The following is a 24,109-nucleotide window of genomic DNA, read 5'->3' as shown; positions in this document are numbered from 1 at the left end:
TGAATCAACTCTCTATATAAATTAATTCTTCAACAAAGACATCCTGATGCAATCTTGATTTCCTGCAGATGACTATTTTCTTCTTAAATAAGGATTCTGAATACAGTGGTACCTCAAGATACGAACCCCTCGTCTTACGAACAACTCGTGATACGAACCCGGGGTTCAGAAAAATTTTGCCTCTTCTTACGAACTTTTTTCGAGTTACGAACCGGTGTTCAGAGACTGCTGGGAAGCGGCGCGGCTGTTTTAAAAGGTGACAGCCGGGCGGCGGGGCTTCCCAGAAGCCTCCCGAACGCCGGTTCGTAACTCGAACAAAGTTCGTAAGAAGAGGCAAAATTTTTCTGAACCCCGGGTTCGGTTCGGGAGGTTGCTGGGAAGCCCCCCAGCCCGGCTGTCACCTTTTAAAACAGCCGCGCCGCTTCCCAGCTGTCTCCCGAAGCCGAACGTGGAAGTTCGGCTTTGGCGTTCGGCTTCAGGAGACAGCTGGGAAGCGGCGCGGCTGTTTTAAAAGGTCGCAGCCGGCCTGGGGGGCTTCCCAGTACCCCCCTGAACCCGGGTTCGGGGTTCGGGGGGGTGCTGGGAAGCCCCCCAGGCCGGCTGCAACCTTTTAAAACAGCCGCGCCGCTTCCCAGCTGTCTCCTGAAGTCGAACGCCAAAGCCGAACTTCCGCGTTCGGAGACAGCTGGGAAGCGGCGCGGCTGTTTTAAAAGGTCGCAGCCGGACTGGGGTGCTGGGAAGCCCCCCAGGCCGGCTGTCACCTTTTAAAACAGCCTCGCCGCTTCCCAGCAGTCGCCGAAAGCTGTTTTTTTGCGGGGGGTTTTTGGTTGCACGGATTAATTGACTTTACATTGTTTCCTATGGGAAACAATGTTTCGTCTTACGAACCTTTCGTCATACGAACCTCCTCCTTGCACCAATTAAGTTCGTATCATGAGGTATTACTGTATACATTTTGTTTTGGATGTAGGCTTTTGATAATATAGTAGTCTTGTTAATATCAAATGTATTTATTGCAAATTATCAAGAAACATCAGAATCTGAGGGGACGTACAGCTGACATCATGGCAAGATTGGACGTGAGAAGCGAGTATCCGAGCTCCCCTACCAAGTTCTCTATGTTGGAGGGTTCTGAAAGGAGCTAAGGCCACCCTATAGAGATGGTGAAGAAAAAAGAGAGTTGTGCAGGCCACAGAGAGCAGCAACTCTTCTGCATGACCAAGGGCTTTTTCCCTCTCATCCTCAATGAGAAGAGGCAGCCATTATGGCTTCCATAAAGCTAGGACAGCTGAGGCAACAAATAAATGTGCAGTAGTGGTGTAGATAAAGAGTGACTGGAGCTGGATGAGAAGATTATTTTTATTTAGACCCTAATTTTAAAAGAAAAAAAATCCAGGAAAAGAGACTCTTAGAACTATTTCTTAAAGTGGCAAACCATTATAGAGAGAAAAATCCTAGACCTGAAAGAAAGGAACTAAGGGAAGAAAAGTTAAAGATCCTTTAAAATGTAAAAAATTCCTGATAAGAGAAATAAACTGCATCCATTTGAAGGACTGTGATTGTTGTATACTGGACAAGCTCCAAGGTAGAAAAGTTCTCACTTTATTGTAGCAATAAACACATAAAAACAAACCCAATGCATACAGGCTAAAACAAGGAGTAAGTATAAAACCCTCCTACAACTCCCTTTTTATAACAGGCTGTCATTACTCAGCAACCAATCAGTGAGGTAAGATTTCCCGCTGTTTTAGAGAGCCTACAGCTGTGCTCCCTGTTGTTGCTGGGGACACAACAGTGGTGTGTTCTATAACTATCTATAACTGTTCTATAACTATCTACTTTATGAATACTGGAGACTCCATTGAGAACAAGGAGTACTCTTAAATAAAGTTAAATGACTTTTGATTGGTGGGAGTTGCCTGGACTATTTAAATGGAATGGTTTCTTTACATCCTGATATGTAAAGAACTATAATTATTGAACTTTCTGAGAAACGACATTGGACTTAAATATATTATTTTTGGATTATTGAGTAAGAGTGGGACTTACTAAAATAAGACAAGATGCTCCATCAAAGGGAAATCAGTGAGATTTTAAATGAAATGGTGTTGAAATTTCAAAGCACTATGACAAAGAATCAGAGAAAGATAAAGAACCTATTGCAAGGCATAAATGAGAAAATAGAAAAAGTTCCACAACAATGGATGGCCTGATTAAAAACTATAATAGAGTTAGAAATAAGAATAGACACCTTTATATAAAGCATTAGTTAGATGGAAAGATTGGAGGTTGAAAGGGTATTATTAGGTATGATTAAATAATAGGATGATTGCAGGGAGGGCCACGCCCAGGAATTGCCACTGGACATATAGGCACCGTGCACATGCAAACAATATGATTCTGGTACCAGGCCTGCTTTCTGCTTTCCCACACTACAGGCATCTCTCATGGCGGCGATGGTGCCCCGAGCGAGTCATGGCATTTGGGAGCAGCAGTGCTCCCGAAGGCCATGACTCACTCAGGGCACCATCGCCACACTGAGAGATGCCTGCAGCGCAGGAGAGAACAGAACAGGCTGCACAGCTGGAGTTTGGGCCCCGGCAGGAGAGCGCTCGGCAGGAAAGCACTCAAAGTAAGGGCCAGTGGCCGGGCAGCGGCACGATGGAGCAGGCAGGCTGCTCGTGGCTGAGCCACCACGAGTGAAGTGGGTGAGCAGATGGAGCTGCCACTCGTAGTGGAGCTGCCACAAGCGGAGCAGGGAAGAGGGCAAGTGGACGGGAGTGTAGATGGAAGCAGGCAAGCAGAGGCATCACGATCGGCAAGGGGAAGGGGGAATGAACGAGAGTGTAGATGGGAGCAGATGGAACTGCCGCTTGTGGCAGAACCGTCACGAGCAGCAAAGCAGGGGAGTGGACAGGAGTGGTGAGTGGGCAAGCCACTTGCAGCAGAGCTGCCACGAGTAGTGAAGTGGGGCGAGCAGCAGCTGTCATCTTACTTGCCAATTTCCGGCCTGTGCAGAAGCAACACCCCCCCCCCCCCCGGAAATCTGTTGCGTGCTGTCGTCACGTGAGATTTGGCTTCTGCTCCAGAAGCATGTGTGCTCCCGTTCTGTTCTGGTAGCAAGGGAATGGTGACCCGCTGGATGATTGGTACTTGAATGGCATTCTGTGACTTTGAACAACCAAGTAATGAAAGACTATATCTGAATATAAACATGTGTATTAACACTAGGATCAGAAATGGTGGCATGATTAGAAGCTGGAATAGAGGTAGAAATAAGAAGTATTTATTTATTTATTTATTTATTAATTATTTACTTATTTATCAAATTTCTATGGCAACCTCCTCCTGGGATTCAGGGTGGCTCACAGTAAACAAGTACAAAAGATGAAGAAATCTAATATTAAAATATTCTACAAATCTCTATACTAAAACACATAGAAATATAGATTCTAAAACCCCTATATATTTAAAAAACAGTCATCCACATTCATACTATCATTCTTTACTCATAGGCTGGGGTAGTGACTCCAGGCGTGTCAGCAGAGATGCGTTTTCAAGGCCTTATGAAAGACTGGGAGGGTGGACTGGGGGGGAGTTGATTCTAGAAGGCCGGGGCTGCCACCAGAGAAGGCTCTTCCCCTAGGTCCTGCCAGATGGCATTGCCTGGCTGATGGGACCTGGAGAAGGCCAACTCTGTGGGACCTAACTGCGTGTTGGCCGGGCTACTGCTCCTCCCGCCGGAGCTCCCAATGCCCACCAAAGAAGGCTCGTTTCTCTTGTGCTTGCTCTCCTGCTCGCTACAAGTACACAGCGGCTCATATCTCTCGCTCGCTCACTTGCTCTCCTGCCGGCTAAAAGGACAGGGGGCACGGCGTCAGGACTTTCTCCCCACACTGTCCTTGTAGTGGGCAGGAGAGCGAGAGAGAGAGAAACAAGCCTTCTCCGAAGGTCGTTGGGAGCTCTGGTGGGAGGAGCAGTAGCCTAGCCAGGCAGAGCTGCCCCGCTGCAGTGCACACAAGAATTCGGGACCAACTCCTCTTCCTTCAGGTGGCCGAAGAAGGCTTATTTCTTTTTCTCTCTTTCTCTCCTGCCTGCTACAAGGACACCATGGAGAGAAAGTCCTGAAGCCGTGCCTCCCTGTCCTTGTAGCGGGAAGGAGAGCAAGTTATTATTATTATTATTTATTAGATTTGTATGCCGCCCCTCTCCTTGGACTCAGAGCGGCTCACAACAAAAATACCATGTCACAAATCCAATATATTAAAACACACTAAAACCCATTATTTAAAAAACCATACACTCAAACAGACCATACACACTTCTACCATAGCCTTAGCAGAGCCTAGTGGCAACTCAGTTCCCCCATGCCTGGCGACATAGGTGGGTTTTGACTAGCTTATGAAAGGCAAGGAGGGTGGGGGTGGTTCTAATCTCCGGGGGAGTTGATTCCAGAGGACTGGAGCCGCCAGAGAAGGATCTTCCCCTGGATTCCACCAGATGACATTGCTTAGTCAATGTTGTGATTCAGCCTGAGGCTCCTCAGGGAACGGCTGGAACTCTGCCGGATCCATGCTCAGAGGGGGAGGACGATGAACAGGAGGGGGAGGACCAGGCAGAAGAGGAAGAGGAGGAGGGAGAGCAGCCTGAGACCCCGGGGGGGGGCCTCTCCCCAGCGAGTAGCCTGGATTCATTAGATGAAGACGCCCAGGCTATCATAGATATGAGGCAGAGACAGGAAGCCCAAAGAAGGGGCCAATTAGCAAGGTATTTCCACCCCTGAATTGGTAACCAGTGTGTCTGGATACTCTTTTTAGTTGGTGTTGGCGTCTGGGGGGACCCAGACAGAACAGTCAACAGGACCCGGAGCAGGCTGATTCTGTGGGATCTTATCGGGCGCTGGAATTCATGCGGCAGAAGACGGTCCCAAAGGTATTCTAGCCCGATGTCATGTAGGGCTTTATAGGTCATTACCAATACTTTTCAGAGGTAGCCCCATGTAGAGAGCATTGCAGTAGTTGAATCTCGAGGTGATGAGGGCATGAGCGACTGTGAGCAATTACTGTCCAAATAGGGCTGCAAATGGTGCATCAGGCGAACCTGGGCAAATGCCCTCCTCGCCACAGCTGAAAGGTGGTGTTCTAATGTTAGCTATGGATCAAGAAGGACACCCAAGTTGCGGACCCTCTCTGAGGGGGGAAATAATTCCCCCCCAGGCTAAAGGACGGACAGATGGAATTGTCTTTGGGAGGCAAAACCCACAGCCATTCCGTCTTGTCCAGGTTGAGTTTGAGCTTGTTGGCACCCATCCGGACCCCAACAGCCTCCAGGCACCGGCACATCACTTCCACTGCTTCACTGACTGGACATGGGGTGGAGATATACAACTTGGTATCATCAGCGTACTGATGATACCTCATCCCATGCCCTTGGATGATCTCGCCCAGCGGGCTCGTGTAGATATTAAATAGCAGGGGGGAAAGGACTGACCCCTGAGGCACCCCACAAAGGGGAGACCTCGAGGTCAACCTCTGACCCCACCATTAACAATGACTGCGACTGACCAGAGAGGTAGGAGGAGAACCACTGAAGAACAGTGCCTCCCACTCCCAACCCCTCCATTCGGCGCAGAAGGATACCATGGTCGATGGTATTGAAAGCCGCTGAGAGGTCAAGAAGCACCAGGACAGAGGACAAGCCCCTGTCCCAGGCCTACCAGAGATCATCCATCAGTGCGACCAAAGCAGTTTCCTTGCTGTAGCTGGGCCTGAATCCTGATTGTTGAGGGCCTAGATAATCGGCTTCTTCCAAGGACTGCTTGAGCTGGACCGACAACACCTTCTCAATAACCTTCCCCATAAAGGGAAGGTTAGAACTGGATGATAGTTTTTGAGTATGGCTGGGTCCAGGGAAGGTTTCCTGAGGAGGGGGTGCACAAGTGCCTCCTTATAAGGAGCCGGAAAGGATTCCCTCCCCAAGGAAGCGTTGACAATCTCCTGGATCCAGCTCCATGTCACCTCTCTAATGGCCGAAACAAGCCAAGAGGGACACGGATCCAGTAAACAGGTGGCGGAATTCACAGCTCCAATGGCCTTGTCCACTTCATCAGGTGTCATCAAGTCAAACTCCTCCCTGACAGATGGACAAGGACGGGCCCCAGTCACCTTGACTGACTTGTTGTCAGCCGACTCTGGTATCCATTTGGAGTCAAGATCCGCCTGGGTCCGAGCGATTTGATCAGCGAAAACTGAGTAAAAATCCTTGGCACTACTCTGCAAGGGCTCCCCAACTCCCCCTGGTTAAGAAGGGAGTGGGTCACCCTAAACAGATGCAATCAAGGCGGCATGATACGTGCATCTTGCCACCTTGAGCGCCACTTTGTAAGTCTTAATATGAGCTCTTACAAGTGTTCAATCGGATTCGGATTTACCCTTCCTCCACCGCTTTTCTAGACGTCTCTTCTGGCGTTTCAACTCCTGGAGTTCCTCAGAAAACCAAGGAGCTCTCTGGAGTCTAGTGCCACAGAGAGGTGAGCGAGAGAGAGAGAGATAAGCCGCGGTGTCCTTGTAGTGGGCAGGAAAACGAGCACGAGAGAGAAACAAGCCTTCTTCTGCCATGCAAAGGAAGAGGAGTTGGTCCCAAATTCACATGCGCGCTGCAGCGGGGCAGCTCTGCCCAGCCAGGCTACTGCTCCTCCTGCCGGAGCTCCCAACAACCACCGGAGAAGGCTCGTTTCTCTCTCTCACTCGCTACCCTGCTCGCTACAAGGACACCGCGGCTCATCTCTCACACTCACTCAATTGCTCACTTGCTCCCCTGCCGGCTACAAGGACAGGGAGGCACGGCATCAGGACTTTCTTCCCGTGGTGTCCTTGAAGGGCAGGAGAGAGCGTGCGAGAGAGAAATGAGCCTTCTTTGGCCGCCCGAAGGAAGAGGAGTTGGTCCTGAATTCACGTGTGCACTGCAGCGAGGCAGCTCTGCCTGGCCAGGCTACTGCTCCTCCTGCCGGAGCTCCCAACAACCACCGGAGAAGGCTCGTTTATCTCTCATGCTCACTCTCCTGCCTGCTACAAGGAGACCAAAGCTTGTCTCTCTCTCTCGCTCACTTGCTCACTTGCTCTCCTGCCACTTTGGGAGCTCCAGGAGGAGGAACAGTAGCCTGGCTAGGCAGAGCTGCCCCGCTGCAGCGCACCCAAGGATTCGGGACCAACTCCTCTTCCTTCCTGGCGTCATCTCTGCAAGGACATTCTCAAGCGCCCCCCCAAGTGTCCTCCCGTCCTGAAGATGGCCCACTCCAGAGGGCTTCAGCATTTGCTTTTTGCCAGGCCGCACCAGCTGCCACTGTCTACCCAAGATACAGTGGGGTCTGGACTGGAGGGACCAGCCGAGATGCCGCTGAGTGATGGAAAACTTTTTTTGTCCTCCATTTCGGTGGCAACTGCTCTGAGAGGAATATCATGCTGGAAGTGTATCCCCCCTCGTGAATCAGATCCTGAATTACTTGAGTCAGGTCCATGGTTACCATGGAAGCCATGAACTCCTGCGCTAACCCAGAGGATTCACCGACTGATGGTATATTTAAGTCCGCCAAGACAATAAGTCTGAGGAACTCAACTTCCAACCCAGCTACCTCAAGTAGCGCAGGCAGGGCTGTTGACACACAGCTTGTATGAGCAACAAGCCCCTAGGTCCGGCTTCACAGAGAGTGACTCACAACCTGTTAACTCAGGAGCAGAGAGCCTGCATAAGACAAGGGTTTTCTTGGCTATGATAGTCACTCCCCCCGCCTCCCAGGGGTTGTGGCTGGTGCCACACCTGAAACACAGCTGGGCACACTTCAGAGAGAGGAACGCCTCCCTCTGGGCCCAGCCAGGTGTCAGTCACAAATGCCAGGTTGGCCTCCTTATCCAGGAGTAAATCCTGGATGAGGGGAGCTTTATTTGCAACCAACCTGGCATTGAGCAGCAGCAGCCTAAGCTCAGGGTCCAGATGTCGCTGTCACCACTGCCCTGGGTTGACTCATGGGGCTGGAACAAGGGATCGCTTTCAAGCAGTGGGCTCTTGTTTCCCAAGAGTGGCCTGCCCCATGGCCCCCACCATATCTGCCTCTCCCCAGCAAGACTGAGATATTCTGGCCCTCTGCCACCTCAGAGATAGCCCCCTCCATCACCTGATCTCTGCATTGCCAGACAGGCTGGCCATTTCTCTTAGCTCATTCTTCCAAGTCAAACACTCCATCCAACTTAACAATCATCCATCCTTAAAATAACCCCCCAATAAATTAATTAAATTACTACCCTCCTCCTAAAAATTAAGTTAAGATCAATTAAAACTAAGCTAAAAACAGTTACAACTAATTCAAACTAATATACAATTGGTCAAAATAAGGCTTTAATAGATGTTAAAAATGTTATATAAGGTATGGCACCAGTCCAACCAGGAGTTAGGTTGTTTCCTGCGAATATATGATCACAGTTTATATCAACTGTCCTCCTATCTTGTATAGTTTTATTGGGTGCACCTCTAATTTCAAAGGGAAATGTTATCTACAAACAGTTTGTATTCTCTTCTATAGGAGTTTTCTTCAAGAATATTATAAGACTACTAAAGTTGTTATTAGTAGTTGCACTCTCTGTCTTTAATAAAACGATAGTCCAGATGTAATTAGTATTACCCATATCATTCCCCTCCTCAATAGGTTCCAGGGCAATTATGGCTTCAGGCGTCTGAAAAAATGGGTTATCAGCATAACACTAATCTTACACATGTCTCTGGTTATCAGCTTCTAGGTTAAGTCAATAGTCCTTGTTATTATAGCCTCTAATGTAGCATTGGAAGTGACCACTCCCAGTGACTGGCAACTTTGGCATCTTTCATGTCTATCCATGAGGGAGGGAGAGCAGGCTCTTTGGGTATTCTCATCTCTGCAGATATTGATATTCTCAATGCTATCGCTGCCCCCCAACTGCTCTCATCCATCAAGTAGATAGCGAAGCTTTTCTCTGCTGTTTCTGTTACTCCTGTTTCTTTCTTTTTCAGTATATATTTTTATTTTTTCCTTCATATGCTTTAGTACAATGTCAAATATCTTCTATTTCCAGTACAATAAAATGCAATATTTTGTTAGTAACTCTTGTATAATCCCCCAAAAAAATCACAATACAAAATTATTAATTTATCTATAAATCCTTTGTCCCTTATTGCAAAAAAAATATATATATTATCTAATCTTCTCATCCAGCAATCATAATCATCATGCACTATCTCTTTTCATTAATGTTCCCTCAAATATATACTGACAAATATTTCTGACATTCTAATTAAGTGATAGGCCACAGTGCCTCCTATTTCTCTTTACACATTTTTCTTAAATCTAAAAACCCCTATATCAAATCACAAAGATTAAAAATACTAAAAAAGAAAAAAAGAAAAAAGAAAAGAAAAAAATATAACTAATTTCATACATTTTTTTCAATACACCATAAATCACCTACTGTTCATTAATTCAATTTTTTATGAATCTTTCAAAACCATATCTGTTCTTATATGCCAATTTTACTTATCAAATTCAACTTGCTTTATTTGTACATTTCAATAAAACTAATTAAGCTTATTTTAATATAATGAACCAACCTAATATTTCCTTAATATATTCATTAAAATAGTTTGAATCTATTTTAATATATTCAACAAATCAAATATTTCCCAAAATTCTAAGCATACTTAATAATTTTATTTAACTCAGTTAAACCTATTTTAATATAGTCAATACCTAAAACTTCCATAAAATCCACACATCTAATCGTAAATAAGACATCTAATAGAAGCTAATAATTAGAAATTAATCTAAATCTAATCAACCATAATGGCAACCCTTCTCATAAACCCAAATCTCTTGTATAAATCCAAATTTAAACTTGTTTCTAGTCATTTTAAATCCCCATTTCCTTCTCTTTCATTTTTTATTCTGTCTCCTTTGCTTCTTTACTAATCCCAACCAATCAATTTTATTTTTAAGTCTTCTTTTAGTCTGGAAATTCCAGTGCTTTTGACCACATCTTTCCCCATTTATATTTGTCCTTGTCTCAATGTGCTCATAGTAAAATCTGGGATTTTATCCATATCCAGGGAATTCTTTAAAAAATGTGCTATATCATCACTCAAAATTTGATAATCAAAGTAATTAATATCATGTCCACTAACTAGTAGAACTTCATTCTTATCATTGTTTAGTTCGCTTGTTGTTTCTTCGATTTACAAATCCATAATTATAATATTTCCATCTTCAAATGTCTCCTTTAATTCTGCTTCATAGTGCAATTTTCTATTAGCTTCAATTGTAAGATCCTTAGTAGTTTGAAAAATTCCATTCATCATTCCTCTCAATTCTTTGAGGTCATCAAATAAATTTTTACACAATTCTCTTATCTCTTGAATTTCTATTTCCATTTTCTCTGGTTTCGTATGTCCATATGTTCCAAGCTCTTCCCAGCAGCCTAGTTATATTTTGCAGAACAGTTCAAACAAAGTTCAGGCTGCCACAAGGTTTTGCAATCCCTCCTTTGCAGAAAAAATGTCAATAATCCAGATAGATTCTCTTTCCCAAGGCCAGTGCTTAAATTACAAATTCTCTAATGAATAAGTAAAAGTTCTCATAAGCTTTGACCAACAGATGGCTCCACCAATTCGTTATTAAACAGCGATTAAAGATCATTTAAACCAAAATGATTCCATTTAACTATTTAAGAGTTCTTTTAAAGTTCTTTTAAAGTTCTTTTTTAAAAAATCTTTTAAATTCAATTTCAAAGCCTCAAACCGTCCAATTTTTATCCAAATGCGTTTTAGAATTACTTCCTTATTCTCCTTAATTTGCAAGTTTAAAAGTTGTGGTTTCAATTTAGCCGCTTACCCCAATTAGTCAGAAAGATCCTTTACCATAATACAGTTCTTTTAAAAAAATCTCTCCTCCTGCCAGTGCAGGTCAAAGTCAATAATTCTCTGTTTCTCTTCCTCCAGCACAAAATTAACTTTCCTTTTCATTCCGGATGACATCAATTAATCAGTCCCATTTTCCGTTCACAGTGTTCCAAGGCTAAAGGCAGCGAACTGCTTCCACTCCACTGCTGGTGGAGGCTCTTGGATGATGCCTTTGGGGTGTGCAAAAAACCCAAAACAGGCACCAGACCAGGTCCCCTTCTTCCCCTCCCCTTCAGGGAGGTTCTGGGCAGTTTCTAAGCACTGTCTCTGTTTCTTCTGCTGGCCACTCTGCTGGACTCTCTCACTGGCCAGCTCAGTGCATTCTCCCTCACTGACCTTTCTCACTGGTTCACTTTGGGGTATTCTATTTCAACTTCACTGAATTCGACAGGCTTGATAAATGCCCATGAGTTCCTGACAGCCTCACTGTCCGCTGCTCTCACCAGTCAGTTCAATTAACTCGTATTCTCTTGTGTTTTCCCTCTCTCTCCCTCCTTTATGCAAACAAGCAAAAGACCATTGTGTTTTAAAACATCATTCAGCCATTCTATTGTTATTATTAGTGTTGTTGTCTGTGCTCCAAACTGAGCTCCTCCATCAACTCCAGTCCTCCATCATTCACCTCTCAGCTCTGCTGTCATTTCAGCTCAGCTGTTCTGTGGGTCTACTTTCACAAGACGTGCAGCATTCTATTGATTTTCCCGTGGTGTCACTCCTCTTCAAGGCCAGTCCCAGTGCCAGGAGTATCGTAAAAGCCTGGTCCTCCTCTCCAGTGCTGCCGCCTCTGCTGCTGCCTTCCCTTTAGCATGGTGTGCAGGAGCCCAGGGTGCCCCAGACTTTCTTTGCCCATCTTCTTGGCCTTACCTCCCTCCACTTTTCTCGTAAAAGCTCCGGAAGGAGCCACCAGCTCTGCCCACCCTGGCTGCCAGGGGTGCCCACTATGACAACAGCAGCCCACTTGGAGCTGATGATCCAGTCCCGTTGACTGGCTGGCTTGGTGGCAAACTGGGGCTTCTCCTCCCAACAAAACAGGGGGAGTATTAATAGATATAATTTTTATATAACAGAATATAAGTAATAATTACACTATTATAGTGTTTTGTTATTATTTTGTTTTTAATTGCTCTCTCAAGCTCTATCATTGATATATCTTTCTCCATTCTATTTATATTAACTTGGGATATTTGCGGTAATTCAGACTTATTTAAACATAGTTCTATGTCATCTTCTCCTATCTCATCTTTTTTATAAAGTCCTTGGAAATAATTCTTAATTATCTTTTCCCCCCTTCTATATCAAATTGTTTCTCTCCCATTTCATCTTCTAATTGTTGAATATATTTCTTTTCACTTTCCTTTTTTAATATATATGATAGCCATCTTCCTGGCTTATTCGCGTGTTCAAAGTGGTTCAGTTTTACAGATTTTATCTTTTGAGCTATCTCCTCCTGTACCGAAATATAAATTTTATGTTTAATTAATTCCCTTTGTTCCTTTATTTCCACATTTTCTGGGTCTTTTATCAACGTAGTTTCCAATTTTTCTAATTCCTTTTGATTTTCCCTCAATTGGTTATTCTTATTTTTATTTTTTTACTTGTATATGCTATTGTTAAACCTTTGTCGTCTCCCAAATGTTTTGAATCAATGTGTCATTATTCCAGTTTTTTTCTAGGAAAAGAATCTAATTCTTTATCTATATATTGTTTGTATTGGTTTTCTTCTATTGTTTTAGTATCCATTGTCCATCTGTATGTCTTAATATAATCTCCTTTAATTGTAAAACTTATCGGATTGTGATCAGCCCAAAAATTTGGTTCGATTTCAGCCACTATTATCTCTTTTTGGAGTTCTATATCCATCCATACCATATCTATCCTGGACCATGACTTATGGGAGTTCAAATAATAGGTATATTTATATTCATCTTTGCGGAGTTCTCTCCATATATCTTTTAATTTAAGTTCCTCTATTATATTATTAAATTCATCTGGTAATTATTTTTTATTTTTATTTTTTTCCATTCCCTTATAATCTTTCTCAAAATTTGCTATTGCATTGAAATCTCCAACCACACAGATATTTTCTTTCCCAAATGTTATTATTTTTTGACATAGTTTTTTATAAAAGGCTTTTTGGTCATTGTTGGGTGCGTATATCACAATTAATGTTATTTTTTTCCGTTTAATTTCAATTTCTATAATAAGTATCCTCCCTTCCTCATCTCTGTCTATTATTGTAGGGTTTAACCAATTTTTATATAGACTGCAATCCCTCTTTTTCTCTCTTCTGCTAAAGATGTGAATAATTTCTCCAATTTAGGTTTTTCCAATACTTTTTTATCTTTTTTTTTTTAATGTGAACTTCTTGGAGGCATATAATGTCCGCATTTTGCTTTTTTAATTTACCAAATACTTGTCCTCTTTTTTTTGGTGAATTCAGTCAGTTAATGTTCACAGAAAATAATTTAATCTGCTTGTCCATTCTGTTATTATCTATTTCGTTCTTTTACTGCTTCTTAATTCTCGATAGGTTTCAATTCTTTCCTCTCTTCCTTTTTTGGGATTAACTACTCTTTCTTCTTCTATTTCACCCTGTTCCCGACTTACTGTCTCTAATTCAGTATTACTTTCCCCCTCTTCTTTTAGGTGTTCTGCAATGAATTGATCAGCCTGATCTAATGTTTCTATAGAATTTTTTTTCCTTTCCAGGTGACCATCACCCCTTTGGGTACCAGCCACCTGAACTGTATTTCTTTCTTTATTAATTTAGTAGTAAAATAATGAAAATCCCTTCTTTTCTCACTAATTCTTCTTGGAATCTGCTTTAGAACTTTAATATCTTTTCCTTTATATGCTAGTATACCTCTAGTATTTTTATGGATTTCTTAAGGTTTTCTTAGTGAATCTAATATGGATCTCCCTGGGGAGTTGATGGCGCCGAGCATAGTTGGTTTGCACTCGGTAAATCTCATCTATATGTCTGATTAATTCTTCTTCATCTATTTTCAACTCCTCTGTAAAAATTTCGACAACTGTCTCAAATAAATTTCCAGCCCCTATCTTCTGGGATGTTTTGTAACCTTAAATAAAAAGAAGCTTTTCGAATTCGAGTTATGCAGCTGCTACTTCCAAATCTTTATTGCCCTTTTAAGTTCTTCATTTTTATTTAGTCTTAATTTATTAGCTTCCGCTGTCTCTTCAACCTTTTGAATTTTAATCTCATGCTTATCCACAGTTTTTTGGACTCCCTCTATTATAACATTTATTTTAACAAAATTCTCACACACTTCCTCAAAAGTTTTTTGTGTTTCTAAGTGGTTTTGCAAAATTGTTCCTTGAGTTTTATTTGTAGCTTCTTGTTGTTTAATCATGAACTCCTGTATTTTATCCAGGGAGTTTTGTAATTTTTGTAATGTGGGAGTCTGTTCTTTACCCTTTGTAGTGGTAATATCAGAAGCTGAGGAATATTTTTGTACAGTAGGAGATGAAAGGGTTAAATTACCCCTCCTCATCGATTTAATTATAGTTTGTTGAGTTGCCATTAGGATTTTTAATCTGTAACCAATAAACTATATTCAAACACCACTTAAATATTGTGTATCAAGCCCAACTCAATCTATAAATATATTTTGGAGCTTTCTATTAACTAAGTTCACAGTATTCCAAGGAATGGAGAATTATCAAGATTTCTTAGCTATTATTTTAGTATCTAGTATCAGCTTATATAATTATAGAGGAAAATACAGAATTTAATTCTATATATTTTAAACAATTAATTAATAAGAGTTCATTCAAACAATTGATTAATAGTATATCTGTTTGCCTCAAAAAGGAGGAAAAAAGAAGAAAGAAAAGAAAAAGAAAAAAGAAAAAAGAAAAGTAAGGGGAAGCTTAAATCAGTAAAGAAGGTTGTACTTAATAATTGTTGTGATTGGCTCTGGCCCAGCTCCTGCCCCAAGGAATGTGGAGGTAGATGCAGGGAAAACATCAACATGTCATAGGCCTGTTTTATTGCCGACAGTCAGGTAGTGCAGTTTCCTCGGACAAAGAAGAAGGTGGGGGTGACTTGGAAGAGGGGGGCTTGGCACACAGCCCAGGAAACCAATCTCCATTATCTTCAGTTGATTCGGATGAGGAAGTGTTAGATTCACGCAGGCGCAGACTTATGCATAGAAGAGACCAATTGAGGAAATATTACAGGAGATAAGAGAGGCCACCTGTGTTTGGGTGGGGCTCCAGTAATTAGAGCTGCTGATATAAATAGCAGCGTGCTGGCTTGGGTCGTTGTGGAAGATTATCTGATTGTTGTTCTTCAGGTCTCTGCCTTGCTGTTTCCGGACTTTGTTTGTTGATTTTTCACGACTTTGAAACCAAAGCAGAGCAAAGTGTGCGTGTTTCACTTCGTGGAAGAAGGAGGGCTGTGATGTTTCTTCACAGCTGCTAGCTAAGTACTTAAGGATTGATTAAGGGGACTGTATAGAATATCAGGTTGTTTTGGGACGAGTGCTCTTTGCAATACAAAAAGGGTGCTTCGTTTCTTTTGAATTTTTGTGATAATGAACATTGTTTTTGAACTTTCAAGTGTGTGTGTGTCTGAAATTTGTACCCTTGAATTTTCGGGAGACTCATACCATAGAGCCCGTCAGAATAGTAATAAACTTATACTTAATATCTATATAGTATAATATCTATATAGTATAATATCTATATAGTATAATGAAGGGATTGGATACTGTAGCCTAGAGGATAATTCTCTGCCTTACAAGGCAAAGGTTGCAGGTTCAAGTCCCAGTGGGTATGGCTAGCTGATGAGGCCAAAATAAGGCCGAAATAGATCTATCCTAGTCTCCCTTAATTTTCAAATTCAGCTTAAACATGTGACATATATATATATATATATATATATATATATATATATATATATATATGTAGATTGTTCTGAGTTCGGGTTTTGCCCTGTGTAATGTTTTGCATGTCTATGCGACGTTTCGGCGAAATCACATTCACCATCATCAGGCTGGAGTTCCAATCTTTGTGTTTTTGCAAATGAATATTAGCAACTGACATTTCTTCTTAGCATGTAGTGTGGGGGTGGAGATTTGCTTTGAATGTAGCAAATAGATTGGGTGACTATGCTTCCGTGATCTGATTGGTTGGTGTAATCATGGTTATAGAAGGAATGGCATTTGCTACATTCAAAGCAAATCTCCACCCCCACACTACATGCTAAGAAGAAATGTCAGTTGCTAATATTCATTTGCAAAAACACAAAGATTGGAACTCCAGCCTGATGATGGTGAATGTGATTTCGCCGAAACGTCGCATAGACATGCAAAACATTACACAGGGCAAAACCCGAACTCAGAACAATCTACATACATATACCCGTGAAAATTTACGAAAACAAATATATATATATATATATATATATATATATATATATATATACTTAATATCTTATAGTCTTAACTTATAATCAATATCTATATTGCATGTTTATAGTAGAGTTTTTAAAGTGGATAATTGATAATGAATAACCTGCAATTCATTGATTTCATATCTTTACACAGAATTACTTAAAATTAATTTTTCATGAAGGGGATAAATAATAATATTGATATCATATAGGAAGAGAGAATATTGATTTTCAATTCATTAAATGACAGTATTCAAGTCCAAATCTTCAATATACAAAAAAAAAAATAGAAAAAGAATAGTCTATTAAATTTCAATTCATCAAATAATACTATTCAAGTCCAGATCTTTATAGTTCATTCAATTCTTCTTTCTTTATGTCCAATTAATAACCAATTTATATTTACTTTTGTGTTCTTGGTTCTTGATTGTATAATGAATAAGATTCTTGATTCTTGATTCCCAAAACTGTTTTCTATCCCAGTTCTATTCAGTATATTACAATAGATCCTAGAAATTCAACAATGTTTAGCAAAATTTAGCACAAATTTAATCTGAAACAGCAAATATTTTACTAATACAGTACCATGCAAATTTTCTTATGTCTTCCGAGAAAGGTTCAACCAGAAAATGAATAAAGCGGCAGTGGCTATATGACGAAGTTAAGATAGTGGCAGTTCTCGTCGCCTCTTCTTCTATACCCTTATATGAGCAAAAGTTCTCCTATTTATATTTTTATCCACGCTAGTTACTTTGATCTTCAAGTTTTAGATCCTGTGATCTTGCAATCTTATAATCAGTAGCTCACTTTGTAAGTATATTTTTTCTTCACAAATGCACGTCTGAATTTAGTGATTGTTCCCTCTTTGCCTTCTGCGTTACAAAGCCTGTCTGTTATGTTGCCCTTTTGCTGACTCACCGATCTCCAATCTCCAATCTCGTTGTTTTATTGCTCAAACCTCTCAGTCGCCGCTTGTTCAATTCGGAGCTTCTCTGTCTTTCCACTTAGTTGATATCCTCAAAAGCATCCAAGAAGTCTCCAAAGAAAAAGGATCCTAAGGTAAATACCGATGGTCACCGATCTTATTTTCCCCTCCTCATTGTTTATGGGGAGGCCATGTCTATGGGCTAGCTAACGCTAGCTTCTTCTCTGCCTGGTCCTGGCGGTCTGGAAGCCTAATTCGATGAGGGTTTGCGGTCCTCTCATCAGGTACGGCATAACCACCTTTTACGGTGCCCCCCCAAACATGTATATCAATACTAGGATTTTATAAGTTTGATTAATATAAAAACTATTATTATTACTGTTGTTGTTGTTATTGTTATTATTATTATTGTTATTAGTATTAGTAGTAGTAGTATTAAAATGAATTATACCCGGAGGCCACACTGTTCAGGTATTGATATTGATGTATATTTAAAAATAAAAATACAATAAAACCTAAAAATAAAAGAAGAAACTTTGGATTATGTCAAACCAAATAAATAAATCAATAAAATTAATCTCAGTTTGACAATCAAGGAGACTAAGGAATTTTATAGTGCACTTATATATAATTATATTATACAGGAATTTGCCAAGATCGAGAGATTTCACATTTAATATTGGTGCCACATTCTGACATTTTAATACTCTGAACCGCTCAATTAATCATTTTATGGATAAGGTTAGATATGTTGTAAAAATATGAAACTTACAGTTTCCAATTTTAAAAAAATCTATAAATGGCCAAGTTTGACCAGTTCCTTTACACCCAATCCATATATGTGCAGTAACAACCAGACTATTCTGATTATTATGAGCATGAGGAAAAGGGTAAAATAAGAACTGAGTTTATTTTTTTTCAAAAATGACATCCAAAGAGCAAAAGTATTTTTAAGAGCTTCTCTTTTGCTTCAAATGTTTGTTCCATACTTCATTTGACTGATACATTGATAGTAATATTTTGCTTTCTGCAAGAACTGGATAAGACAGAACACAAATGACTTTATAAACTGTTCATGACTATCATATTACTGAATATGCCAAAGATGTAAAGGGAAAAATGGCATATGCATATGAATCACCTCAAGAAGGGCGGCATAGAAATCTAATTAATAATAAATAAATAAATATATGGGGGAAATACCTTTTGGTGTAAATCTCTATCTATCTATCTATCTATCTATCTATCTATCTATCTATCTATCTATCTATCTATCTATCTTTCATAGTATTTAATTTCCAATAACTCTACGAGACTAGAAGAAAGTATTTTGGATATATAAAGGATCACTCCTATAAATATTCATGAATACATTGGAAGCAAGTGTGGAATCTTTCTTTAAATAGTGGTCCTACATAACTTCCTATGGTTATTCCTGAAAAAGCCACAAATACCAACTGAATTTATTGCAATGAAGAGAAAAGGTGTGTGTGTGGGGGGGGGGAACCTACAAAATTGGTCGAGATTGGAAATCTTCCTGGTTCATCCTCTCAGACTGGCGGATTTTCAATATTTCTGTATAGCTCAGATTCTGAAGTTTACTTTTGAACTGATCCAGCGAACTAGGCTTTGTGGTCAGTGCTCTCATTATCTGCTCCCTCACTACTTGCATGACCTGTGGAGGAAAACAAAATTGCAGTTACACCAAAATAGCTCTCATCTTCAATTATCTAGAACAAGTTCTTTCTAGAAGTCCGCTGCAGCTGCTTAAAAAAAACTTGTAATGCTGTAACATCAACTGTGTTATATTGATAGGACATCTCAAGTTTTACGTTTGGTAAACAGAGAAGCATGTGGCACATGGCTTTTAAAATAACATAGACCAATTATTATGCTTGATGTTTTTCCAAATGTTGTTTTTTAATACAATCTAATTTAATAAAATGACTTTAAATAGGACAAAATAGCTATTCTGCATTTGACTTTGTGAAAATTCAAGCTCCATATGACAAAATAATTTCTGCTTGGGTACTTTCCATTTCAAAGTTTAGACTCAGCAACTTAATATCTTCATGTATAGGATCTCAATAGGAGATTGAAGCCCAGTCATTCTTTCTCACAAGCTAATTCAATAAATTGTTACTATGAAAATAATATGAAGAAAACTTCTCCTAAAAGCTTGGTTCTTAGAAGAGAGGCAGAATATAAATCTATCTGGCAATCCTGTAAATAAATAAATGATGTGACATACATGTTCTAGTGTGACATTTTGTGGCTTCTTAATACAGATGAATACAGCAAAAGCAAATCTAGGTTCTAAAGAAAACTTGGAATTTTTTCCATAATGAAACATGAAGAATATACATATTTATTTTCTAAGACTCAATTATGTTAAACTTCTTAAGATTTCACTCATATCCTATTTTCACGCAACTCACAGAATCTTTATACTAAAATTAATTGTCCTCTATTCAATCATGTATATTTTGCTTGACATCTAAAAAAATGTATGCAAAATCTGTTACTTGATAATTAGTTACTTTTGCTTTTAAGTAAAAGTAAATAAAAAGGCTCTGAGGGAGACCTATGAATGATGCAAACTAAGAAATTGGATTGCTCTCAGTCCTAATAAAATTAAATACTTTACCATTCCATCAGTTGTGGAAATTTTTTAAACACTGCTCACAAATGTATTACTTATAAATAAAAGAAATACCAAAATTTAACTTAAGGAGGAATGTTAAACAACATGCTGTAATTTTATATCTTTTTCATACATAATGAGGGCATAGGTTTAAGATTAGTTTTTGAAGAATGTATAACCATATTTTTCAGGCTATAAGATGTACACTCCTCCCCCAAATGTGGGTGGAAATGTCTGTGTGTTTTATGGAGTGAGTATTGCAGCAGGGAGAGGGGGATTTGCCACCACTGGTGTTTGCTGCTGTCAGGGAATGCTGGAAACCTCACTGCCTAGGAACTGATTGGTGGCTGGATTGGCCTCCCAGAATACTGCTGAACAGCTGTTCTAGGTGGTGGGGATGGCTGCCACCATCTATGGCTACTATCAAATGGTGGTGGCAGGGGGTTGCAGCAAACAGCCACCACCACCTAGAACAGCTGATCAATGGTATTCAAGGAGACCTTCCAACTGCCAATCAGCTGCTCAAAATTGAAGGCTACAGCATTGCCAATGGAGGCAGAGGGCACAGAAGAGGTAGAAATGGCAGAATTTTCTGTCAGCTGGCTCACTGATATGGGATCCTGCTGTTGCTCAGCTGCCCAGTGATGGGCACAATGGAGCGGAGCCCTCCTGAGCAACATGCTGGGGCTGCAATAACATGCTGAAGATGACCAAGCTATTTGCTGTTTACTGCAAGGATGCTAGCTGGATGAATACCAGATGGATACTGCGAGCCAGAATTTTTTTTCTTGTTTTCCTCTTTAAAGCTAATGTGCATCTAATGGTCTTATAAACTAAAAGATATAGTATTCACAAAAATAGTTGGTCATAGTCTGAAATAAAATTTAGAAAGGATAATTACAATCCAGTCCACGGTAAATTTAAAGTGCATATCATGGGACTGCATTTCTGGAAATAACAATAATGCTAATAACATTATTTCAGGATGATATGTAATGCAGAATGTAGGAAATAAATAAATAAATGCAATCGAAACAAATTAAAGAAATAAAAGCCAATGTTAGTTTAGAACAGATTTTTCCAGGCCTTTTAGTTTCAGTGCTCTTTCTTTCTTTTATCTTTCAGCAACAATTTTTAAGTACAATTGAAGAAAAACATTATAAGAAAACTGTTTTTTTCCCAGTTAAGACTAAATTGTTCCTGAAAATAAATTGCATTCATTTGCTTCCAACTTTCATTTGGTGTTCTCCATTCACATCCAAATGACACTACCTTCATCCATTATAGTTTAAATAGTGGTGTATTTAGATTAAACACTATTTTCCTATTCATCTAATACTTTTCAAAGTATTTGTTGGTTTTAATGACTGGCAGTGCAATAACAGCCAAAGTTAACAGCAAAAAATATTGGACCATCACAGTTTTAACAATTAGAAAACTGAATAGGTATTATGTTATTTATTTCCAATATCTTAAACAATTTCCAAATAAATGAAAGAAAATAGATTTTCCATCTTATCACAACTAAGAATCAAGAATTATAACAACAACAACAACAACAACAATTGTTAGTATATTGTATGTAAATATGTTGGGTGTTGCAATACAGAAGATAACAATGTAAGTTTAAGACTGCACCTTTAAGAGTCATTTACTGGTTGGCCATAAGAGGGAGCCAAGGATGTTCCTCTTGGGGGAGCTTATACTAGAGAGATTTATATTTGCTGTGTATATATTTTGCTGTATGTGATAACCTGGTTTGTAAACCATTATTAGGATTATATGTATATGATATTGAACTGTGTAACTACTATTGTTTATTTTGCCTATCTGTGTATAATAATATTGTTCTATTTTACACTAAGTCTGATTCATTGACTTACTAACCCACATTGTTACATTAACTTTACTTAAAGTTTATTGAAGGTTTATTATATTACCTAGACATTCTAACAACAACAATAATAATAACAGCAGCAATAACAACAATAACCCAGTTTATAAATAATAAAAATAATCCCCAATGTGGTATTAACATGATATTGTTGTGAGGCTTGCGTGTTCTGAGGAAGATGACATCTATGCCAGAGGTTTAAGCATACTGTACAAATCTCATCAGAGGAATCAGACATAGTATCTCTCCCATTAAAAAATATGGTGAAACATAAATTTCAAAAAGCCATATCAGCTCAGATGTCACCCACATTAACAAGGTCTGCACTAGATACTGAAATTCCTGCATATCTGTTGAAAAATTGGCTACAGAACTTACGACTCTTAGCTGAGCAACCAGGGCCAATAGCTTCAGAAATACTGGAACAAAAGGTATTTACCCATCTTAAATATACAATGATTGAAAACTAAAAAATAACTATTATTACAGATCAAGTCCTAAAGGAAAAGGATATTTGAAATAAATGCACCAGTTCTGGAAAGAACATCCAGAATCAGAAATAACAGAACAGAAGCTGGCAGATCAATTTTAATTTATAATATGAATTAAAGTATTTAGCGAAACAGAACTGAAAATCTGCAAAGGTCAACCCAGGGCAGAGAAATCAAAGCCTAGTGGTGAGTATTCAGACTGCTGAGAAAAACCAGCGAAAAATAATAAGAGAGGAATCCAGCAGATCTATGGACCGTTGAACTTACCGGAACGGTCTTCTCGATGCACTGCGAGAAGAGTCCAACATGGGTTATACTCTAGCCTGATTGGCTAGGGACTGAGTTAATTATAATAATTATAGTTAGCTCCACCCGATCCGTGCCCCACCAGATCAGTCAATAAAAACGAAGGAGTAGTGTCAATCAACCATAACTTTATTAACTCAACAATATAACCTAGAAACATAGACTGAGCCCCTGGGCCTATAGGCCAGGTTGGGTTTGGACTCTCCTCGCAGTGCATCAAGAAGACCGTTCAGGTAAGTTCAACGGTCCTTCTCCAATGCACTGCTGCGGAGAGTCCAACATGGGATATATCCAAGCTCAAGATGATAGGGTGGGCAACAGCTGGACCAGGGGCGCATGTGATTCGCACACCCTTTGCAGCACTCTTCGGCCAAAGGCCGCCTCAGTGGACCCGAAGGAGTCCAACTTGTAATGACGAATAAAGGTATCTGGATTAGTCCACGTGGCTGCTCTGCAAATGTCCTCTAGAGGGGCTTATGATGACCACGCTGCCGACGTTGCCGCGCTCCTCGTCGAATGAGTGGTAATGTTTCCTGGTACCTGTAAGGACTGCGCTTTGTAGGCAGTTACGATGCAATCTCGGACCTAGCGGCTAATTGTTGTGGAAGATACCTTACAGCCCATAGACGAAGTACTAAACGAGACAAACAGGGCCTCTGTCTTACGGTGTGAGGCTGTTCTTCTGATGTATATCTTCAGTGCACGCCGGACATCAAGCTTATGCCAGCGTAACTCCGAAGGATGTGTACCGTGTGTACAAAAGTCCGGTAAGATAAGCTCTTTTGCTCTATGAAAAAGCGTGTTGACTTTAAGTAAGAAAGTCGGATCAAGATGTAATACCACCCTGTTCGGATGAAAGACGCACAGATCTGGCCTGACCGAGAGGGCTGCTAGTTCTGATACCCTCCTGGCCGATGTTATGGCCACCAGAAAGGCTGTTTTCCATGATAACAGTCTTAAGGGGATCTGTCTTAACGGTTCAAATGGTGGTGCAGACAGTGCCCATAGAACTGATGGAAGGTCCCACGTTGGAAATCTGTGCACCACAGGTGGTCGCAAGTTGGAAGCTCCCTTCAAAAAATCCCTGATCCATGGATGGCATGACATGGACTTCCAGGTATCTAGCTTCCGTATGGTGGAAATAGCCGCCACTTGATGACCTAATGTGTTAGGTGCTAGACCCTTATATCAAGACCAGATTGTAGAAATTGTAACACTGTTGCTATTGATGAGTCCTGCGGATCTACCTGTATGTTGGCGCAGAACTGACAGAAAGCAGCCCAAGTGGCTTGGTAAATTCTTGTAGTGGACGGCCTACGTGCCGCCTGAATGGTTGCAACTACATTGTCTGATAACGATGCTTGTCTCATTCGGTCCCCCTCAAGTGCCAGATGGTCAGTTTCCACCATTGAGGGTCTGGATGGATTACTGACCCTTGGCTGAGGGAGACTTGGTG

General features: G+C 40.4%; 1 protein-coding gene across 4 annotated transcripts in view; it reads right to left on the bottom strand.

The window, feature by feature from the left end:
* The window catches only part of ELMO1 (engulfment and cell motility 1), a 606,322-nt gene that overhangs the window by 121,057 nt on the left and 461,156 nt on the right, over positions 1-24,109 (bottom strand). For all 4 annotated transcript variants that reach the window (XM_070726295.1, XM_070726294.1, XM_070726296.1 and 1 more), the window contains one exon: positions 18,830-18,993. In XM_070726295.1, coding sequence (XP_070582396.1) covers positions 18,830-18,993 — 164 coding nt within the window. The remainder of the gene's footprint in view (positions 1-18,829; positions 18,994-24,109) is intronic.

This window comes from Erythrolamprus reginae, chromosome Z, assembly GCF_031021105.1.
Source record: "Erythrolamprus reginae isolate rEryReg1 chromosome Z, rEryReg1.hap1, whole genome shotgun sequence".
NCBI classification, from domain to species: domain Eukaryota; kingdom Metazoa; phylum Chordata; class Lepidosauria; order Squamata; family Dipsadidae; genus Erythrolamprus; species Erythrolamprus reginae.
Note: the sequence above shows the minus strand (reverse complement) of the source record. Positions and strands in the feature narration are given on the sequence as shown.